The sequence below is a fragment of the Falco rusticolus genome, chromosome 4, assembly GCF_015220075.1.
Source record: "Falco rusticolus isolate bFalRus1 chromosome 4, bFalRus1.pri, whole genome shotgun sequence".
Taxonomy (NCBI): Eukaryota; Metazoa; Chordata; class Aves; order Falconiformes; family Falconidae; genus Falco; species Falco rusticolus.
Genome location: NC_051190.1, coordinates 17,105,998 through 17,128,074, shown reverse-complemented (window position 1 = coordinate 17,128,074; position 22,077 = coordinate 17,105,998). Strand labels below are relative to the sequence as shown.

General features: G+C 45.5%; 2 protein-coding genes across 7 annotated transcripts in view; one reads left to right on the top strand and one right to left on the bottom strand.

The window, feature by feature from the left end:
- The window catches only part of LRIG1 (leucine rich repeats and immunoglobulin like domains 1), a 94,340-nt gene extending 91,501 nt beyond the window's left edge, over nucleotides 1-2,839 (top strand). For both annotated transcript variants that reach the window (XM_037387327.1, XM_037387326.1), the window contains exon 19: nucleotides 9-2,839. In XM_037387327.1, coding sequence (XP_037243224.1) covers nucleotides 9-241 — 233 coding nt within the window. In that variant the 3' untranslated portion in view covers nucleotides 242-2,839. The remainder of the gene's footprint in view (nucleotides 1-8) is intronic.
- Nucleotides 2,840-3,291: 452 nt separating this feature from the next.
- Nucleotides 3,292-22,077, bottom strand: part of SLC25A26 (solute carrier family 25 member 26) — a 90,981-nt gene continuing 72,195 nt past the window's right edge. For all 5 annotated transcript variants that reach the window (XM_037387328.1, XM_037387329.1, XM_037387332.1 and 2 more), the window contains 4 exons: nucleotides 20,433-20,502; nucleotides 12,199-12,263; nucleotides 10,661-10,734; nucleotides 3,292-5,830 (listed from right to left, as the gene is read on the bottom strand). In XM_037387328.1, the coding sequence (XP_037243225.1) occupies nucleotides 5,734-5,830; nucleotides 10,661-10,734; nucleotides 12,199-12,263; nucleotides 20,433-20,502 (306 nt within the window). In that variant the 3' untranslated portion in view covers nucleotides 3,292-5,733. The remainder of the gene's footprint in view (nucleotides 5,831-10,660; nucleotides 10,735-12,198; nucleotides 12,264-20,432; nucleotides 20,503-22,077) is intronic.

The following is a 22,077-nucleotide window of genomic DNA, read 5'->3' as shown; positions in this document are numbered from 1 at the left end:
TTTTGCAGGCTCTTCGCAAGCCGCAGCAAAGCCTTCAGAGCTTAACAACCTTAATTTGGTGAGAGCTTCACCAGCAGGAGGGTCACTAAAGCAACTGAACGTGCTTCCTGAAATTTCCCCAACACTACTGGATTTGCAGAGCGAAGCCGAAGTGAAACAGGCTCTCCTGCCCAACGGCAGCGCACCCAAGCTGTGCGACTCCGTTCGTGAGTTGAAGCCACCAAACACATCGCTGGACTGAGAGGACAGACTGCCACGTGCAAATTAACAAATACGCTATTAGTTTTAAATTTTTTTTTTTCTTTGCACAGAGTATATAGGCTACTTACTTCTACCTCAAATCCTGAACTGATGACCTGTCAAAGGCAAAACAACTGAGGTATGAGAAACAAGCTTGTATGGGGAACAAACTCCTGTTCGAGCGTCATCTGTTTGTACATAGTTTAAAACTTCCCTGAGAAGTATGAAGTGTTCAAAAGTTGACTTGCATATGAAGCACATAAATGCAAGGGGTTATTGTGTAAAGAGAAAAGTATTTGATACAATTGTACATAAGAGTTTTCATATATAAATATATATATATAAAAATATATATATATATCTTTTACAGAGGCTATTTTAATCTTTAGTGCATGGAAAACTGAATGAAATTTTACAATTTTGGCAATATTGTTTTCAGTATCAGGTTGCTGTTAAACTTTGTGAGAGAAATAATTCTGGTGCCTTAAACGCATAAGCAGAACTTTAAAAAGCCAGACTGTTGCAAAGGGATTGTCCTCTTTTCAATGGAAGTTCCTTTAAATCAAGAATTAATCGGGTTACTTAGCACAAATTTCCTTCCCCTTTGAAATTTATTGCACTTAACATGTTTAAACAGAGATCTTCAGCTGTTTCAAATGAAGTTTATACGAGAAGAACCCATGCAATGAGAAATTACATAGCAACCTGATTTTTTTCCTGTTGGTGGAAGAACTTAAATTCCATTATTTTTCAAAACTGCATACAAATTAGTATATGAACTGTGACTGTGTGATACGTTAAGAGTGGACCACACAAGAGGCACTAAATAATTCAGCAACAGTGCAGAGCCCCGAAACAGCCAGACAAAAAGGCTGTCGTGATTAGTGAGCAGTCATTACCAAAATAAGTAACTCATGCAGTAAACTGTGGGGTGGTCTCATGTTGCACCGTTCAAAAACTTCATAGCAGAGGGCGTTATCTGCCTGTAGATGCAGTTACAGCGCTGATCACCTACAGAGCTAATTGCAGACATTTCCCACGTGGATGCAGCTTTACCTGTATAAGATGCATATCATTACACAGCCCAGCCCTGTTTAGAAGGAATAACACGTGCCAGTAAAATGTGTTTTCACACCCAAAAAATGACATCTGTTCTGGAGGGGGTTTGAAACCATAGAGCTGTTTTGACAACAAACTAAAATCACACTCCTGAGCCGACAGCTGTACCGTTAATTCATCTGATAGTTACTTTTTTCCTGCAAAACACCATTACCCCCATCTGCAGCCAGGCTCTTTATATGAAAATATCTGCCTTGTGTAGCAATTCTGGGCTACTCAAAAAAATACTCGTTTAGAAGGGAAACTATGTAGTTATGGTTGAAAGTACTCTGTTAAATGGAAACGTTCCAAGTATTTTTACGGGGTCTTTTAAGTTAAGTTCATCCATGAACGGGGGGGAAAAAATGCCCACATTGGTCAATCAGATCCTTGTCACTTCTCACTTCACTACAATGCTTTTTATTTATAGAAAGGCTGCTTTCTGTTGGTGTTGGTACCTGTGGATGGAGGACTCCCAGTTATTTGTAATTTGAGTTCTGCTAACATCAGGTTGCTAACTCTGGTGATGACTACTCTGGGGGAAGGTTTATTGGGGGGGGTTGTTACTTTTTTCCTTAGGAGCAACTCAAACGCCAGTTCCACTGAAGCCGAGTCTGGTGGAAATCCACTTTTGCTAGTACTGTGGCTCAAAACAAGCACCAGAGGTAAGGGCAGAAACATTAAATCCACCGCTTGGTGACTGCCCGAGCGCTGCCACGCCTGCAGGGTCTCGGCGAGCAGGGACGAGCTGCCTAGCACCGGGATGCGAGGTGCCTGTTTGCTCTGTTACCCGCTCGTCCATCCCGCGCCTCACCTTGAGGAGCCACCACCTCCCGTAAGGGAAGGACCTCCGCCTGCTGCCCGGCAGCGGAGCCCGACCTTGACGAAGCAATGCATAATTCAGCCGGGTACCTGTCTGTATCAGTTCCTGACTATTGACACGTTTGCACTTTGAGACAGGTGGCTGATTATGTTGAGTGCCAAGTTTATTCCGAGCAAAGGAAATGGATGTTAGAAAGCTATAAACGGAGCGTAATTTTCCCCTTACTGAAAGGGAAAGTATGCTTCGGAACTGACTCGCAAGGTGAAAATAGTGGAACCGGGGACACGGGGAAGATGGGAATGATTTAACTGACTCATTTTGCTGGCGGAAATGTCATCACCATTGCAGATACAAAGCATATTTGCCACATTAACATTTGAAAATAATGTTTCTGAATAAAGTTAACTGCCTAATGTTATGACTTCCACTAAATATGTGAATTTGCTGCTTCTAAGAGGCAATGTGAAAGAGGAAGTATTACTTTTGTGTACAAAGTTATTTATTTATTAGAAAATTTGGTACAATGTTGTACATTGAAAAACATGTAAGATATTGAAGTGTCTAACGAATGGCATTGAAGTGTCTTTAATAAAGGTTCATTTATAATATTACAGCTGTTTTGTTGAGTGAGCTTTTGGGAGTTTCAGTTGAAAATGAAATAAAATTCTAATCCATTGCTATACTCTTTTCTGTCTTTGTCTGACGAAAATGCAGACGGACTGCCCAAATACCCGCTCGTGAAATTGGACCCACGACTTTAACATGAGATGCTGTGGATCAGCATGAGACTGGCAGCCCAACTTGCAGATGGGGTGGAATTTGGGGGCTGTATCGAAAGATACAATAAAGAGCTCACAAGAAATACATTTACAATATATCAGCTCGCTTAAGTATCTGGCACTACCCTTATCTTGGCACTGAAATCAGAACAGATGGGGTGTGCACATGTGCAAGTACGTAAGAAAAACGGGGCCAGGACAGCACCAGACTCAGCTGCAGTTGTGAACACCTCTGGCTTTCTCAAACCCAAACCCCACCCTGTATGGAAATTCCAGAGGCAGCTTTGGAGATAAGCTTGGATTCTTGCTTTAACTAAAAATCTCAATTCAATTTCTGACTTTTTTTAAAAAAAAATCAAATATAATTTCCTCCTCCAAGTTAGGACTTTGGGTATAAAGCAGATTTCCTGAGATTGTCTCTTAACACATGCAGGAGTTAACCTGGCTGTCCGCTGGGGCTCTGGCTTGCTGGCGCCGTTCCCGCGGGGTGCCCTGGTCCTTCCCGTGGCGGTCTGGGCTGCGCAGCCACTCCAGGACACAGGAAGGGGAAGCGCTTGGCCTCCGTCTCTCCTCCCCATATTGTCGGCTAAAACAATCTGGCTAGTTATTTGCATTTTGGGGGTTTTGTTTGTTTTTTTCGTTTTAAACAAAAAAGCAGTGATGACAAATGATTATGCAAATATTAAGGAAAGCCAACAAAAATGCGGTATTTGGACCCAGTGGCTTAGGAGGCGTGATTATTTTCAGCTCAAGTAATTAAATGCACCAACTGCAGTGCTAACCCTCTCATCATGTTTAAAAAGCTTTAACAGAAAATACAAACTAGCTTTTAAGGCAGAGTATTAAATCTCCTGCCACACAAAAGCCCCTAAAATTGGTTCTGTGAGACACACAGATATATACAACTTCATAAAAGAGACAACCTTTAAAGTGGCAGGAAGGAGTGCTACACCACACCATGGAACGGGCAGAATTGACCAGCCAATACGGGCTTGGCTGAAACTCCCCATTTTAATTGAAGATTATTTTTAAGAATGACATCCTTTGTTCTGTAAGTTTTACTGGTTTGCCCATCATTTCCTAAGTTTTGGCCTCAGAAAGGTCTTACTACTATGTCATGGGACGACGGTGTCATAGAACATTCAGCCTTAGTAAGGCTGAGCAGCAGCCCGTGCTCTGGGCAGGGGCTCAGGCTCGGCACGTGCCCCCGGCCCTGCGCATGCACCAACCTGGTTCGTATTTGTCCTCCCTCGCCGCGGGACTCCCTGCACCCGTACGGCTTCCTAACGCGGAGAGCCACCTGGAAGTGAAGTTCTAGCATCCCAGGAGCGTGTCACCACGGGTACGACTTCCATTGGGCCAGAAGCCTTGCGATGACCTGGAAGGAGCCGGCACAGAGCGGCGGGCCCAGGCATGTGGTGCCACCAGCTTGAAGCCGATGGCCTCGGTGCCGCTGTGGCCGCACGAACCGGGCTGCGCTGCCCCTCTCAAGCCTGCCGGCGGGCACTCACGGGACACGAGTCCCGGTGCACAGCCGCCCTGCTCGCCCCTGTGTGGCTCCCCATGGCCCCTGCGGCAGCCAGCACCTACCTCCTCCCCGCCATGCGCGAGGAGCCCCTCAGCCTCCGAGCAGCAGGGGTGAGCCCCTGTGAACCGCCACCGCCTGACCTGGCCCCCTTGTAACACCGCGCCGGTACAGCCCACCGAGGGGTCTTTTCGCTCTGCAGCAACTTGGCTTTGCCGTGCCCCCACAAACACTTTCCACACCTAACTGTTTTCAAGCACCACTTAGCCAAGTTGCTGGTGTAAACCTGGGGGCCCCCGCCCCAGACTCCGGTGGTAATTTTAAGTGATTTCAACAAGGCCTTTACACCAAGCTCATCCTTGCACCGTTTTGGCTGCTACAGCTTCTGTTTCCTAACATGAGAGCATTTGCTCTGCCTGCCAGCAGCCTCCCGAGAGCCCTCGGGATCCACCTGTACGTTGGCAGGAGAACCTGCGTGTTCTCTCTGCCCTGCCTTCCCAGCCTCCCTCCTGGGCTTCGGGATTTCCAGCCTCCTGCTCCTTCAGCTGCTGAGGGAGGATGACCAAAAGAAGGCAGAGCTGCACATCTTTGCACAAGCACAGCTGTGAAATAATATAAACCTGTGCTTTTACTGGAGAAACGTGAGTCTAATTAATAAAGCTGCACTAGCTACCACACAGGAATGCTTGCTGAGCACCTGTAGGCATAAATAGGAATATAAACTTCCACAAATACAGCTCAAATCAGAAACAAATGGATTATTGTCTTTTACAAAGAGCTCTCCCAACCAGGAATACTCTCAGTGCTGCTGGAGGGCAGCGGGCTGTTAACTCTATCAGCCCCTTCCCTGCCCAGCGAAACCCTCCCCGCGGTATGAGGCAGGTGCCACTGAATTATGAAAACTTGCTTTATTTCAGCCTCCCCGCTCAGCCCACAATCTGGAGGTTTGCAAAACATTTCCCCTGCAGGAGTTCTAAGAACGCCTTTCTCAGCCACCGTAATTAGCTGTTTACCCCCCAAACATCACTTTTTTGGCACAACTCTCACAATGACCTCACTCACTTTCCATGCAGGAAAATTTCATGTTTGGGAAATTGGATTATTGGAGGATTTACTTTTCTTTAACAGTGAAAGTGGCTCTCAGCCTGCTGAACAGCTGCGGCGAAGGGGCGGCAGGAGGAAGGCTGTGTTCTCGGCCGGACTCCTCCTCCAGCTCGGCAGCTTCTCCAGCTTCTCTGGGAGCCACCAGCAGGACCGGCCAGGCTGGGTCAGAGCAGCAGCTGGCGAGTCTTCTCATATGTCCCCAGGAAGATGAAGCCTCCCAGGCTGATAGCTGTCATCCGTGGGACAACACCTGCGAACAAGCTGAAGGCAAAGGAAAGGCGGTTTCAGAAGATGAGCAGAGAGCGGATGCTGCACGGCTGGCTGCAGGGGCTTCAGGAAACAAAGCCAAGAAAAATTCTCACTTGCTGTTTTCTTAAATCCCACCCCACTGCTCACTGACGGAACCTCTCTGGACTTCCCTAACAGAGTAGTCCCAAGCCTTGTGATTTTTAACCTCTCTCCATACTCCTCAGGTGCAGAAGCAGAGGTGCAGGAGGCTACGGGCCACACTGTGGAAAGAGCAGCTCAGACACATCTCCCCGAAGGGCTGCAGGCAGATGGGAAGCACCCCATCCTCCACAGCCCCCAGCCAGCCTCGGCAGGGAGACCCCCTCTCTGCCAGGAGCTCCCCCACTGCACAGACAGCCCTGCTCACCGCAGCGGCTCGTTCCCAACAACGTACAAGGGGGCGGGAGCAGGCACGGCCGCACATTCAGCCGCCACGATTTTTAGGTGCCTCATCCTAATAGTTCTTGGAAGTTAACAGGAAACTCGTGCAAAGCCAATTGCTCGAGACAACGAAGCTTATAGTTGGTTTAACAACCTCAGGATAGGCCAGAGTATCCTCCCGGAGGACTATAGGCTTCCTTCGCTGCAAGCAAGGATTAAACATTAGGCTCAAACCTGTTTGGCATCCCCCTGCTGATCTGTCACCTGCACGGCAAGAGCCCTTCACAGCACCATGCGGCTGAGCTCCGCAGGGATGCTGTCCTCAGCTTTTTTCAACCGCTGCATGTCCCCGCTCAGTGTCCCCATCGTGGGACAAGGCGTAATTCCCAGTGTCCCCTGGCTGCACAGGAGGTGCACACCCCCCAGGGCTACGCCGGAGCTCTCTGCTCCCTGCCTGGTATCGTGCTGCACTCGGGAAACCTCTGGCTGCAGTAACTCTGGTTTTTGTTGTAATGAGCTTTGCTAAGGAGCCTGGAGCACACAGGCAGATGGAAACATTTTATGGCTTTACTAGACAGCAATTGGGTCTATTACCATAATGACAGCTTTAAAACAGAGTAATTTGTACAAGGCATGTATGGACAGAGTGCTGATAGGGTAAATCCTACGGCGCAGCACCGCGCTCGGAACGCGCACCATCCTTCTCCTGCTGAATTAGGCAGCCCTCATTACAGAAGCAGGGGCAGACATTCATTTACAGAACAGCCCACTCGAGGCACAGCTATTACACAAACAGGGGCAGATAACTGAGTTAGACAGAAGCTGCATCCCTGGCAATCTCTATTACTAACCATCACTTCCAAGAATCCCAGCCTTGCTCCCCTCAGTTTCCTTTTCCCACCTGCTACCCGTGGGCTCCCTTCTGCAGGAGGGCAGAGCTGAACGGCTCCAGGGCTGCCCCGAACCTGGAGAGCTGAGCTCTTCTGTAGGCCTGATCCCAATTGGTCCGCACTGGGAGACACCTGCCCTCATCAGCAGATGAGATAAATGTGGTTTTTTTCTGCTGGCCCCACCAGAAATCACTCTGGTGAACTGCCTATTTGTATTTGCTATCTGTTTGCAGAGATTTCACCTGCCACTCCTCTCTCCCTGCCTAGACTTTTCCTTTTGCTTCAGCAGCTCTTCCTGGTGGGATCCAGCACCAAGGGCTGGAGGGCATCACCCCTGCCTTCTCATCAACAGCTGCAATAAACACACAGCATGTCAGTGACCGGCGAAGACCAAACACGGGCTTCCAGGTACAGACACGTGGTGCTCTCCACAGCCCTGTGAGGAACGGATTGGCAGGAGTCACATATCAGGAATCACGTTTAAATCCCAGAGTGAGGTCTGGCTGCAGGTGTTAAACCTGCATGGTGTGCCCTCCCCAACGATGTGCATACCCTTCGTTTCAGGGTTCCCAACCCAGCAATACACCTAGCCCCACAGTCCCAGCAGCACAGGTGACATTTTTCGGTGGCAACTCTGCAACCCAAAGCAAATCCTTTCTCAAAAGACTAGCAAATCCTTTCTCAAAAGACTAACCAAGACCCCTGAAGTTACCCTTTAGAAAAGGCACTGCAGGGTCTGGATACAGCACAGAAGGGCCAGCACTGACAAAGGACTGCGTGCACAGCCACAAAACCTCCATATTACGGTCCGGTCCAAAGAGGCGGCCCTGCTGAGAAGCACCGCTGTCATCTGACTACAGCTCCGCAGTGAGTCCACTCCTGCGGGCAGCTTGCGTTTCACACAGCAGCAAGCCCTGAGCACAGGGGCTGCTTTCACCACTTGCATTGGTGAGATCCGGCTCACGGAAAGCAGGGTGCTTCGCACCTGCCATGCCATCTCCACGCCAACTGGGAAGCTCATCCAAGGAATGGGACACCTGGTGCAAACCGACAGCTCTGTCCTCAGCTACACACAAGCTGGGACAAACCATCTCACCACATTTACCAGTCAAATAATCCTCGTCTTTCTCATCAATGAGTCGTGAAGCCTAATCCACAGCTTTCAAACACCACAACCTCCTCACATGAAAAGCAGTTGGACAAGATATAAATTTGCTTTCACATGAATGGCTCATCTAACCCACTGGCAAGAGTGAAGAGGTGCACAGATCTGCTCACCCCATCCCTCTCCTACCTCCTGCCACAGGCCTGGCTCTCCCCAGACAGAAAAGGATGTGAAATTTCTTGGCGTGAAGCAGAGGGATTTACTAGGTGCAGACCAGGAAGCTGAGCCCCGTGCTCTGGTTTTAATAAGGTGGCAATAAGCAATGCTTCTTTCTGCCCTCAGAATTCCTCCTCTTCAAGTATGAGATTTATTAGAGGAGCCATAAATCATTTCATGTTGCAACTGGCCAAAAAAGCCCGACACTTTTATTGTTTTTGATTAATAGATTTATAATTGGCAGCAGGCATGGCAGCCTCTGCGTTTATTTTTCCCAAGACTTTCTTCCTTTTCCTTGCAGCTGACGCAGCTTGGCCTCCTTTACATGTTACTTTTTCTCCAGATCACTTATTGTTTTGATTTCAATTGAATCATGTTCCCTTTGGTCCTAGTGCACGGGTACTATCTTTAGGCAGAGTTTAATTTTGGGTGTTTAGAAAAGGGCACTGCTGAAACACCCTGAGAAGAACACAAACATAGATTTCTGTTTTCTGCTGTTGGCTGGGAAAGGGGGAGGTTTCCCCAGCCAAATCCATGCCTCTTCACACCCTTCAGAGCTCAACTGTCATCAGCAGCAAACCTGGCCTCACTTCTCCCAGTCCCTTTCTAAACATGCCCTGGAGTTCACCAAGCCACGTAGGACCCAAAACTCATCCACGGCCGCATCACCTCATCACCTCCAAGAGCAAACCTGAGACAACCCATCTCCGAGTGCTGCCGGGGGGGCACAGCTGGGCGTCTTCCTGGAACTGGTGTTCAGGAACTTCCTGCAATTTGTTTTGAATTATTTCCCACATGTGTAGAAAGAAGCTTGAACTTTTATTAGCTGGGCGAGCAGAGATCAGATGTTAAGAGAAAACTGTCTCCCGCAAAGCTGCAATGTGCATGCTGCTTTGAGCAACAGTTTACAAGTGTTAGAACAGCACCCTGAAAGTATCGGCCACATCAAGCAGATTAAAAACCTATGAGAAATTCCAGCAAAAAGCCTCAAGTAAAGCTTCCAAAAACCCCTCTGTTTCTCTTCCAGGCCAAGAGCAGGTGGGACACAAGCCCTACCAAAGGAAGCACAGGCTGAACCTCATGGACTGGAGGAGTTATTTAAGACATATATTCACTATGAGTGGCCAATAACTGGTATGAGTCATGCACTCAACGAGGGCAAGGTAGCATAAATGAAGCAGGTGTCTGTAAAAAACAATAATAATTTATAAGCTCGTAACACCTCAAAACATTCTACAACTGCTAGCAGAGGCCTTTGTGTTCGCAACACTGCTCCAAGGTCAAAAGAGCAATTCTCTGTCTCAGGACCAAGTAAAGTAAGCAGTTAAGAGACTGGATCAACATCACCCAGACTTCCACAGCTGGTCAGAAGAAAGCCCAGAACATTTCTATGCTCCAGCCACAGCAGGAAAGTCACTGGAAAGCCACTCTGCAGGTGCTCAGACTTAATCTTTGCACCCAGTCTGCCTCAGAAAACTTACATTTTTGCAACAACTGCTTCACTGGAGAAATCCCAACGGGCATGTGCTCAAGCCCAGACCTGACAGGAGGCTCAAAGGACAGGTCAGGGAGCACACGGCTCTCTTCCTTCTGCTTCAGCTTGTCCCTGCTGCTGGCACCTGCATCGTCTGCTCCCATCACACTTGGCAGTAAGATCAGTGAATATAAAGGAACCGGGGAGACATCGCTGGTGTTTTCAAATTGGTAGGAAATTGCCAGGAGGAGGAAAAGACTGTCCATAAGGGACACACAGAGGGCTCCTATGTTGGCCTTTCCTGAAATCTCAGGAGGGGCAATTCACACACCTCAAGACGAAACTGTGGTACCCGTTGCTACAAGATGTGCATGCCTGAAGTTTAAATGGATGCAAACACAAATGCACACATTCACGGAGCAAAGCAGGTTATGAAACATGAAACCATCCTTGCCTCCGAAGCCTGGAGCTAAGCTTAGAGATTGTACCATGGATATTCTCCCAAAAACGCCCCGTTTCTCTGCTCTCCCCTGGACATTGCTCTCAGCCAGTACTAAGGTAATGACATGAGACCTCCCTGGAGGGACTTGTTCTTAGCTACCTGACAGCTGCTCCCTTGCCACATGTACAGAAATTAGAAGTCTTTTCTGTATGACAGCGTTTAAATATAAGCAGACCATCCTCCCTCTCCCACTCCCCAATACACACACAACACCTGAAATGTAGCACATCCTTACCCCGGCAGGCCTTGTGTCCTCCAGATGCCACCAAGGGCAGCCAGAACATTCCCACTAGCGTTGCTGGAACCAGCCTGCACCACAGAAAGAGAGAGAGAAAGCGATGGCAGAGAGGTTTGGTTATTTACTGAGCTCCCTGTTCCTAGTTAGTGCTACATTACAGGAATTACAGACACCCTAACGACCTCCTTACCCCAGGCACAGAAAAAAGCGCCTTGTCTCCAGGAATGAGGCAGAGGGCAGAAAGGGAAACAGAGGCACAGAAGAACAAAACAGTCACTCCAAGGTCACAGAGCTGGTTAGATCAGAACTGGGTATCCAGTCCCTTCTGCACTACACTCAGCTCTTATGTCCAGCAGCTGACACTAGAGCAAGATGTTAATAAAAAGACACTCTCTAAGCACTCAACAAGTGACTTTGCTACTTATGCAAGAGGACAGCATCCTTTAGATTTACTTTAAAAAACAACACGAGCAGTGTATTGCACGTGAAGATTGCCTTGAGTGCAAAACAGAAGACGAACAGCAGGACTACAGATAATTAAATTACATGTGTAATCTAGTTAGTGTGAGATGACTAATATAAAGATGCTGTTAAAGAGGCTGTAATATAGAGATGTTGAGGTCTCGGAACACCTCCAAGCACCATCATTCCCTTACCAATGCTGACCTGGTTGCTCAGGACAGCAGCAGACGTAAATGAAACCCAGTTCTTAGTTCTACCATCCACACTACCCAAAAGCAAAGAAGCTGCAGCAGGTGCAACACCCAGCAATGAGAGATACACAACACAGCAACATGGCAAGCACAGATGTGCATGACTCAGCTGGGGAGGGGCATGTCACCAACAAGAAACACCCCTGCGCTGAGGGACGTGAGCAATAGGGTAAAAGCTCCACACAGAAATACCAGGATGCCTGACCTTTGCCAACACAACTCTTTTCAGGGCAGGGAAAGGCTTTAGGAACATCCACCCGCTGGGGGCTTTTTTTAGGTGTGGGGCTGCTTAGCTCTGCTCTGGGTCAGCAAGATGACGATGGGAACACTAGACTTACTGACAATTTAACTACTTACTAAACTTACTGGTCTTATAAGCAAACTTCCTTCTGCCCTGGCTGGCAGACGTAAGCCATCAGTATCTCTATGACATAAAATTTTAGGACAGAAAATCCAGTGCCAACCCCCTCCTCAGAAAAGATACACACCCACACGCTCAAGCCCAACAATTATCGAAACAACAGAGGAATAAATCCCCGATGGGCAGTTTAACTTTGGTGCATGAGACTCTGGAAGTCTAGCACACACACATGCTCTTCTCAGACAGCTCCTTTGGGAAAGGACCTGAAGAGCAATTCAAGCAAAGGAATACAACAATCTCATTAGTTCTGCATGCAGTACCTGTTTACATCTAAGCCTTCAAGGACAAGCGCAGAAATCGTTATTAAGGGGTGCTGGATTTCATTCTGTAATGACCATACAGAAACTCTGGAACTACCCGAGCCATTCACCTGCATGTCTCCTGGCCTCCTTCACTCTTACCTTTGCCAACATAATTCTCGTCTTCGCTACATCAAGAGGTGTGGTGACTGCAGCTGCAAATCCACCTGAGCAAATTAAAATACCAAACACAAGTGAGACATTGTTGGGTGAATACGAATGCCACACTGCCTAGAATTCCCATGGCTGTGGTCAACACTGCTCCATTATTAATGCCTGCGGCATGTTTCCTCAGTCAGAGTCCAGGTACGTTTGTTGAAGGTCTGTACACAGAGTGTTTCATTCCTGTGTATTGACTTAAGCAAACAACTCCACACTAGTTAACTGTAAATCCAAACATCTCAGTTGAGATTGCTATCCTTTTGTTTTGGACTCTGTACACATATGAACATATGAAGGCCGTAAGGATAACAGATTCTGCTTCCAACACCTACAGACAAGTTTGAAAGGAAGGATTTGCTTACTCATTCGCAGAGATGGGAAAATAAGCTAATCACACTGTGTTCTGCCTTGAGAATTAAGTCTGACCATTTAAATGCTAGAATGATAGAAAGAGAAGAAAGATGCTCTGCATCTGAAACACACACGCTTCAGGGGCAAAGCTATCTGCAAGTTTTGGACAGACTGGATCTGGACTTCAACTGCTAGACCTGGGACTCAAGCAAAAAAGACAAGCCAATGTTTGGGGCAGGGCTCATCTCTAATGAACAAAATCAGTTCCATTTTGGGTAACAACAATGTGAAGCTGCCCAAGGGTCTCTGGAAATTGTCAGAAGTCTGCTGCCACGAGGGCCATCTTCCCCACACGGGCATCTTTATTGTCTCTAATCACTCCCAAACCTCGCTCTTGGAGCTCATTACTTTCACTTGGAGCAGCCAGCTCAGCTGTGGCTTTCCTCCTGAAAGCCAGAAATCTTCAGCTTATCCATCTGCATGTCTCACCCACAAATGCGTGTGTGTCTGTCTCCATATTTTAACCCTGTGGCTACAGCCTGGCCTCTTGTGCTATCTAGGGACCAGCTTTGCTGCTTTTTCTCCCAGGATCTTATTCCCTTTGCCTTATTTCCCCATCCTAAAATTAACTCTAATCTCTCCTCCCCCCATTCATTTCAACAAGTAATTTACACTGAGGAAGAGCCAAAGTAAAGAAAACTTTTAAAATGCAGGAGCAGTCCAGAAGTGAGTGAAGAAAGAAAAGGGAAGATGGGGGGAAGAAAAGAGAGACAGACTTGTTCAGAAACCTTTTTCTTCTTCATCCTGCTTTTCTTCTCTGGAGCTAGTATAAATCCTGTATCTGCTAAAGCAGGGAACAAAGTGACTCCAAAGACTAAAGCCTACACAGTACCCTGGGAATAAACTAAAAATAATCTATTTTCTGTTCCAAGTTTTATGGAATGTAGAAAAATTGATCTCTCTTTCCTTGGGATGGGAGAAGGGAAAAGCATTTCTTCTAAAATCTGTAAAGCAATGAAAAAATCCATCTTTCCTGCTGGCTCAAGTTTATACCTGCATCTCTCTCTCTCAATCACCTTAGCTTTAACATATTAAAACCTTGTTTTATGTCAGAAAGGAGGCTGGCCAGCTGGCACCCTATCAGTTAATTAAGGAATGTCCCATGACAGTTCAGGAGATGCACTAAGGCACATGTGCAGTCCCCTGGATCTCAAACCAGAACTAGCAGGCAAGCCAAGTTAGCAAGCAGCCCCAGCTGCCTGGTTTAGGAGCCACTCCTGCTCATGTAAGGTTGGCCCATCTGGGTCACTCTGCCAGAACTCTCTAGCAGTGATACCTCGCTAAAAAGCAGAAAAATGGTTTGTATTCAAGAAGCCAAAGCAGAAACTATGAGCAAATTAAACTAAATTCCAGCCTTTTCTTGGACCTCCTTTAAGGTCAAAAATCTTTTTTATTGTAAGCCAGTTTTTGAGTAAGTGACCCAAAGGCTTTGAGAGAATGGTCTGGATAGAAACTTTGGTACTCATGTCAGCAATGTATTTTTAGAACAGTAAAAATAATCTCCATGGAAAATAGTGGCTTTACAAGTCTGGATGGAGAAGCCCTTCCTTTGCCCACAGAGCAAGAAAAATTTAGCAGTGAACCACATGGTTGTCAGGCCTGTATCAAGCAAAAAATCTCAATGCATCACTCAGCTATAGAGCTGACGGTAACACTTCAGTCAGGCTAACTTATTTCCCTTATCAGATCCTGGTAATTTTTCAATGCATTTGTTCCTAACCGTTTCTTATTGGCAGAAGCTTAAAGTTGGCTGATAGAGTGATTAGAACACACACAATTTATCCTGATAACATGTTCCCAAATTCTTATCTGAAAGGTTTAATCAAGGCTGATTGGTTTTCATTTTTTCCCCAGCTAACTGGATCTTTCAAGACTCTTGTTATTAACATTTCAATGTTCCTCCTTCCATCACTGGGAAGTATTTGGTACAGATTTACCAATCAATTTAGAACGACAACAGCAACAATGAAATGCTTCATAAGCACAACAAGCAGCAGGACAGCAGCTAAATTAAATGCAAGTTTGCGTATGCCTGACAAGAACACAAGACTAAAGCCAGCGTTTGTTGGGAACCGCATTTCATTTAAGGCAGTGAGTCTGACAAAATGAATTTGCTCCGGCTTTAACTCTAAACGTCCAAGGTGATTTTAGAGTGACCTCTTCAACACTGGTTACATAGATAACCAAGACCAGGCTACAGTGCTGGCAAGGTACTGCTCAGTCCCACCTACTTTAGCTGGGTAAAACAACTTTAAAAGTGACTGTATTTAATAATCAGATTAACACAACAGATACAAACTGATACAGCCAGAGTCTACTCATTCAAAATAGGAGAGCTATGCGCGGCACTAATACACACCAAGGCCCAACAGATCTTTTAACTCACTTCTTCAGTCTATTCCTGTTGTCATGGAATTCTCCAAGAGCTGCCACGTAGGGCTGGAGCCTGCTCAACCAGTCAGCAACCAAGAAAAGTAGGTATGAAAGCATCAGGTGGGCAAGAAAGGCCCAGACACATCCAGCCTTAACACCCCTAATCATTCCGGTTTCTCTGCAGAGTTGCCAGAGAAAAAGGCACCTTAGCAGGCAGTCTGTGCGCAGACAGACAGGCTCACCAGCTCACTCTGGATGAGGCTTTCTCCCTTGCCCGAGAAGGATATGGTGATGACTTGGGCTCAGCAAGTAGGCACAAAGAAGGACTTTCACATGAGGAAGGCTCTTGACTTGTTAATACTTCTAGCAGAGTGACAAACTCCTCTATTAGGAAAATAAAACTTCACGCAGTAGCGGAAAATTCATCACCAGTCTCCCAAGAAGACACAATGGACGCCATATTCACACATCAGCTAAGCAGCTAAACTTTACCAAGCTCAGGATGTTAAACAGAAAATCCTTCCGCTACTCACGCTTTCCCAGTGACCAGCTCTTGATGGAAGTGCTAGTGGCAGGCGTCTGCAGAGAATGACCTACCTTGATTTGACAATAAGAATAAAAAGTCTTGAAGACTTAAGATATTCCCCCAGGTTCCTGCTAGCATTTCCTACTCTTTTTAGCTGTCATATGCAAATAAAAATTGAGAAGTATCAGAACAGAGTGAAATAACTTCACCTGAGAACAACAGACAACCCTAGGTCCTTGAAGTAAGGTGGCTGCCTGCAGGATTTGCTGCTGCTGCTGCTGCTTTAGGAAAATGTTTCACGGGTTCTTTGACACACTCCTCAAATAAGGTCCTATTGAAGGAAGGAAGACAAGTTCTTCTGCAGTCCCTGTATCTTCCTTTTCTGTACCATTTTACCTTCTGGTCACCCTTTCCAAAGGAACCAGGGAGGCCTTCTAGCCATCACAGAGGCTCTGTCCTGATTCTGTGTTTCTGTCACGTGGCCAGACCCCCGACACTTTCTTCTGCAACACCAGCCCAGTTCAATATAGGTCAAGCTCATTTCAAGAGATAGGAACTTGTGCTTGATTAATGTCCTTGTTTGAACTAGGCCAACTTAGGAAAATTAAAAAATCCAAGCTGAGCCGTATTATTGCCTTTCTTCATTACTGTTTTCTGTACTGACATCTGAATATAACCCAGGACTGATTCAGGATTGAATCCCAAATCCAGACTGAAAAACTGAGTCACACAGGTCCAACACTAAATCTCACAGAATCCTCTTACACTGACTTATTTCCAAGTTCACAAACGGTCTTTTTCAGAACTCTTCAAACAATCAGTTCCTTGTTTTGTTGCTGTTTTGAAACTTTTATTTTATTGATACTATACTGATTTTTTTATTTTTTTTTAAGAGGAAGTTCATTCTGGCCCTTTATCACTGTGGGAACACCTGCCAATGGTAGAGCAAAGTTACCCAAGAACCTCTTCGGATTTAAGCAGAAATACCAAGAGGCAGAGCACTGCTCCTCCAGCGATTTAACCAGCTCAGGGTTAGAAGCATGGTCCAAGCAGGGAAATCTTGAAAACTACTCAAAAATTTATTCAGAGCTATAGAGTTAAAGAGGCTTTTAGACACGGTGTGTAATCTTGTCAAAGCCGATAAGATCAAAACAAAAGTGACAGGAAGCCTTCGCTGTTAATGTGCAAAAAGCTCTCGTTAGTCCTTTGTTATGCACAAGACTTGCACCTCCATTCTCAGTGACTCTGTCACCACAGAGCATTAATGATTAATGTTCAGGCACTTTTTTTTTTTTTTTTTTTTTTACAGTAGGGAGTAAGAAGGCGCCTTTAACAGAGGCAATTTTCAATCACACTAAATGGACACTCAGGTTCTCTGACAAGCTGGACATCGCCTCACTGCTCCAGGGCAGTACTTTGCTCTCCCAACAGTCAATACCTGATAGTAAGATTTCCTTGCCACTGGCCCACTTCCACGGAGGACACATAAAACCCACCCAGAAGCTCTTCTGGGACAGCCTGCCCTGGTACAGTGCAGGGCTAGGGTGCAGTGGTCCAGCCAGGCAGCCTAAGCCCAGAGAAGACTCAAGCATGGAGTGCCACCACAACCATGCCTGGGCTGCCCACAGCATGGGGACACGCTTCCCCCCTCTGCCTCCAGCCTGCCAAAGCCTGTGCCCCAATCTGGGCTGGCATCCAAACAGCTCTGACATGAGGCAAGGTTTGGTTCAAACTCAGCCTTCGGCTTAGAATATCACGTAGATCTACCCTTGGGTTCCTCCCCACCGGCTGCGCAGATACCACCTTCTCTCACTCCCCGACTGCTTCAAACATCTCCCCTAGCTGAGACACCAGAGATGATGACAAAGCTGGACAAGGCCTCCAGGGATTAAATTATTAACAGATGAGACAGAAAGGATTCCAAATCTCTGATATTTATGCTATGCCTATTACGTTTCTATAAAAAGCCCATGGATTGCATACATACATCTTACACATGTGCGCTCAACAAGGAGTCAGGCCTCTCACAGCACTCTGGCTGAAATTGCTGCCATTTCACAGGCACTGGGGATGGAATTCAATATATTGTTGCTCTTTGTTCTGTCTTCGCCAAATAATCTATTATGATTTAGCTAGGAACTAACCATTGCACACAGACACACACATATATGTGTGTGCGCCATAAAGGGAAGCCAAACAGGACTTTTCTTTCAGTTTGTTTCAGCTTATTACCCTTCCCCTCAGGACCTCTAACATATTTTTAGAAAGTATTGAATTCAAGCAAAGAGCACAGGAGAAAAGCATGTCTGTGATTTCACCATCCCACTACTACCATGGTGGCATTTGACAGCACCTCTGCGTTTAAAGATTCTTCTTTGGATAATTTTCTCCTTTTAAGGTGTATAACATGATGATTTTAAAACACTCGGATGCACGCATCCATCTTATTTTATTCACAAGGTATGGGTGAGATTCTGATTTGATTTTATTTTTTTGTTTTGGGGTGGAAAGAAAGGAATAAAGAGTTTGGTCTGTTTTTTCTTCCCTTGTTTGAAGCTATATGTAGGTAGGTAATGATTTTTAACCATGGAATCCATTTTTCACAAAGCAGGAAATTATTTTTCAACTGCCTCCATTCAGCAAGACTAAATATTTTCAGCGAAACAGAATGGATGCGGTACCAGACTAGATCAATACAGGGCCTGCCTGTTACGTGTCTGCAGAGGGAGGCAATGGAGACTGATGGGGAAGGTTGTGACCCAAAAAGAGTTGAACCTCAAGAGTTTTGAAGCAGATCTTCAAAGGACACAGAAGAAAGGAAGTTTAAAATACTGCTGGTGAAAAGGGAATTTCAGGGAGACAAAGAACAGAGAAGGAAAACCTGGCTGGAGGAAGGGAAGCTGGAAAGATAACTCAAGAGAATATTTATCATCACCAACTACAACACAATCTACAAAACAGGACTCAGGCTCTGCAAAGATTTGTGCTTGGGGAAGCCTCATTTGAGCCTATGAGGACAATGAGTCTGAAACGTCTCATCTGCCACCACCATGGACCTGGAAGCCTGTGCTGCTCCAGGACCTGGTGTCTCCTCTAGCACAGCGTCAGGTCTCCCCAGCATCTGCCAAAGGGCAGTGAACTGTTCACACATAGCCGTGCCTCTGGAAGCTCCTTCTGCATTATTTCTGCTAGAAAGCAAGCAGACAGTACTGAACCCCCATCAAAAAGTAGCAAGCCCAAGCACAACTGGTCAGAATCAAGACATACAGAGAAGGCACTGGAGGTACTGGGTTAGATTTCCAATTCAGGCACCAAATTGGACTCCAGGAAATTACTCCGCAAGGCCTTGGGTAAATCAGATAACCTTTCTAGTTCTCTGAACGTGCCTGAACACAGTTTTTGTATCAATCTGACTGTAAAAAAATCAACAGCGCTAAATTAATGATCCCCTATCACACCTGCAGACGTACAGATTGAATTTTAAAGCATTTTTAGTCTGATAGCTTGTTTTGTTTCAAAACAAAAATGAAAGATGTGCTTCAGCTGGTCTGATTTTGTTTGCACTGATTTGATAAAGTCAGTGTAAAATCCAACAGCAGATCAAATTTTAAGCAAAATAAAATTCCCTTTCACATAAACATAGAAAATACAGCTGGACAAGACCACAACAGATCATCTAAAATATCCCCCTTTGCCCCAAAATGGAATCATTCTACCTAAACCATTCCCTCACAGCTGACATGCCCGATCTACTAAACTGTGTGCAGCTACAGTCATGCTCCCTTCTCTCAGACACAGTTATAGTGCCCATCAAAATGAAGCCTCAGTCTCTGCTGGAATTCTGCTGCTATTTATACTTCAATTCCCCTAACAGAACTTATTTAAAAAAAAAAATTGCATACGATGTAATGGCTCTGATTTTGTAAATCATCAAAGAACAAGCTTTGCTTTTGATAATCTCTATTTCAAGAAATGCTATAATTTCTCTTTAAACAGGACTTATTTTTTCCACACATTCTGTTACTGGTTTGGAATCTCAAAATGTAATTTACCTCCTTGGGGAAAAGCTCTGACTATCCATCTCTTAACTACTAATCTGTTTTTTCTATTAGGACAGTTGAGTCTCTCCTCCCTCAAACTTGTCAGCTATACTGATGAGTCATTAATTGATTTTTTCTTTCTCCTAAACCCCCCCCCCCCAACTACAGTAGGCTAAAATCAAACAAGAAGCCTACTGAAAAATTCAATTAACTTCTGGCTTGTTTGGTAATAAATAGTGCAGTATTGTATTCTGCCACTCTTTATTCCTGTTCGAGTGTCTGGAGATTGCCCAGATGTTTCGTCCTCCTTTTCTTTTTTTTTTGCTAAGGACGGAAGGCTTTTGCCTCCAGGCTGTGCAGTGCTAGCCTCTGCTCTCCTGACTCTAGTTAATCTACATGGCTGTCAGAGCTGTCACATGAATGGTGAATCATGGCCTCTCACTGCAATCGCTTCAGCCCCTGGGGAAGTGCTCAGAGCAGACAGCTGCACAAACCCCCACCCAAGCAAAGTTTCTCCTGGACGAGGATTTTACAAATCAACTTTGAAATAATCGTAAAGCCTGACTGACAGGCCCCTGGTTTTTAAATAACAGAAATTTGTCAAAAACAAATTGGTTGTCTTTCAAACAGACACCCTGTTCGAGTCTTTTTTTTTCCCTTCTCTTTCCTTTGCTGACTTTCCTATTTCCAAACAACAACTGGATCCGTTTTCTTCTAAACAAACTTAAATTACAAAGGAATGTTGTTCTGCTATACTTAATAGATTTGCACATTTTTCCCTTTCTTCTTTAGTCTTTCCCAGTATAACATATAATCCTTTGCACCTGCAAAAGCTCCACAGACTGCTGACTGCCAAGAATCCACCACGTGACCCTGCTTCCATGACCAGAGATCCTGTGTTTAAAGAGAAAGGAAAATAAAAAGTTATTAAATGTTTGAATCTATCTGATCCCCATGTGAGTTAACTCTGAGGATGGGAACTTAAGTGAAAAGCTATTTTTGTGGCATTTTTCAGTGATGTAATAAGTGATTTTTCCCAAGGAACTTGTGTACTTGAACAAGCAGATGGAGTGAGAAAGACGTCTGGAACTGAGGAGGGCTTGAAGCAAATTGCTTTCAGGGATTTCATATGTATGTATTTAAGCCTGTGGCCATGCAACTTTGCAAATATTTTGTGAATTTATTTTATTTTTGGCAGATAAAACAGTGCAAAGCAAAACACTGAGCAGGGGGGCGGCATGCAAGAACCAATATCCGTTCAGCCCAGATGTACCAAACACTCCCATTTGAAATGAACAGTCCCCAGCACAGCAAGATAGAAGTCCTGTTTGCCCCCCTACATTTCTTAAACAAACCCTTCCTTCCCCTTGCACTCCCAAAAAAACCCCATCGTTAAGAAATTACTCTTATCACTCCCATTATACCCCAAAGCAGGTGTGTCTGTTTTTCCCTTGGCTTCATTAGGGACCACACACCCTTCTCCTCTCCACTGCTCCCACACACCATGCTCCAGTCCATTAACTCACAGCATCATTTAAACACGCGCACTTAAAAACACCAACAAGAACAGTGCCTTCCAAAAACCACCTATCAAGAACCATGTCAAACAGTTTGATGAGTCCAATCAGTATCAGCAAGAAAGGCCAATGCGTGCTGGGATGGTTTTTATTATGCCAGTTACGGTTACTTTGTTGTCTCCTCCTCTCCACTCCATCCTTTCCCATCTCCTGAAATGCTTAACATGGGAAGTCCTCTGGAGGAGAGGTTTATGATGTGAGGATCAGGGCTGAGCAAAAAGGAATGGGATCCATGGCCCTTCTGACGCCTACTGCAGAGAAATCAGTAATTTCATTTTATAGCTGTGGCACTATCTCATTCTTTTCAGAACTGTATTACTTCTATACTATAAATTTTTCTTAAAAGCAACCCGATAGCTGTGCTAGGCTGAGATACTGTTCCTGGGCTCCTGGTCTGCAATACAGCCACTTTCCACTGGGGCATGAGACGTCGTTTCCCTCATTTGCTGACTCTCCATTTAACACACTGTCCTTGTGACTTGCTTCATCCAACTTGGCTGGTGGTTATATTTCAGTTGAGTGTTTTAAAAATCAAACTGTTCAAGCAACAATGGCCAGCCACAATGTTGTTTGGTATCCTGCCATAGCTAAATAGCTGCAGCTCTGCTGTACGAAAGCACTAAAAGGATTACAGTCTCTTTAACACTAGCCATTCTTTTCCTGGTGTTTTCAGCATGTGCTTCTATTGTGCTGTCACCCACAGCAGAAGATTATTTTCATTTCATAAAAAAATAAATAGGGATAATTCTTCAAAATCCATAAGATGCTTTTCTGGAATAACTTACACTCTTTGGACACCCAATTTTCTTGAAACTCAGTCCTGCTGGATGAAGGACACATGCCCCCTAAGACAAAAGGCGTTACCTTCCAAAGCATCTAGGTATTGTCAAAG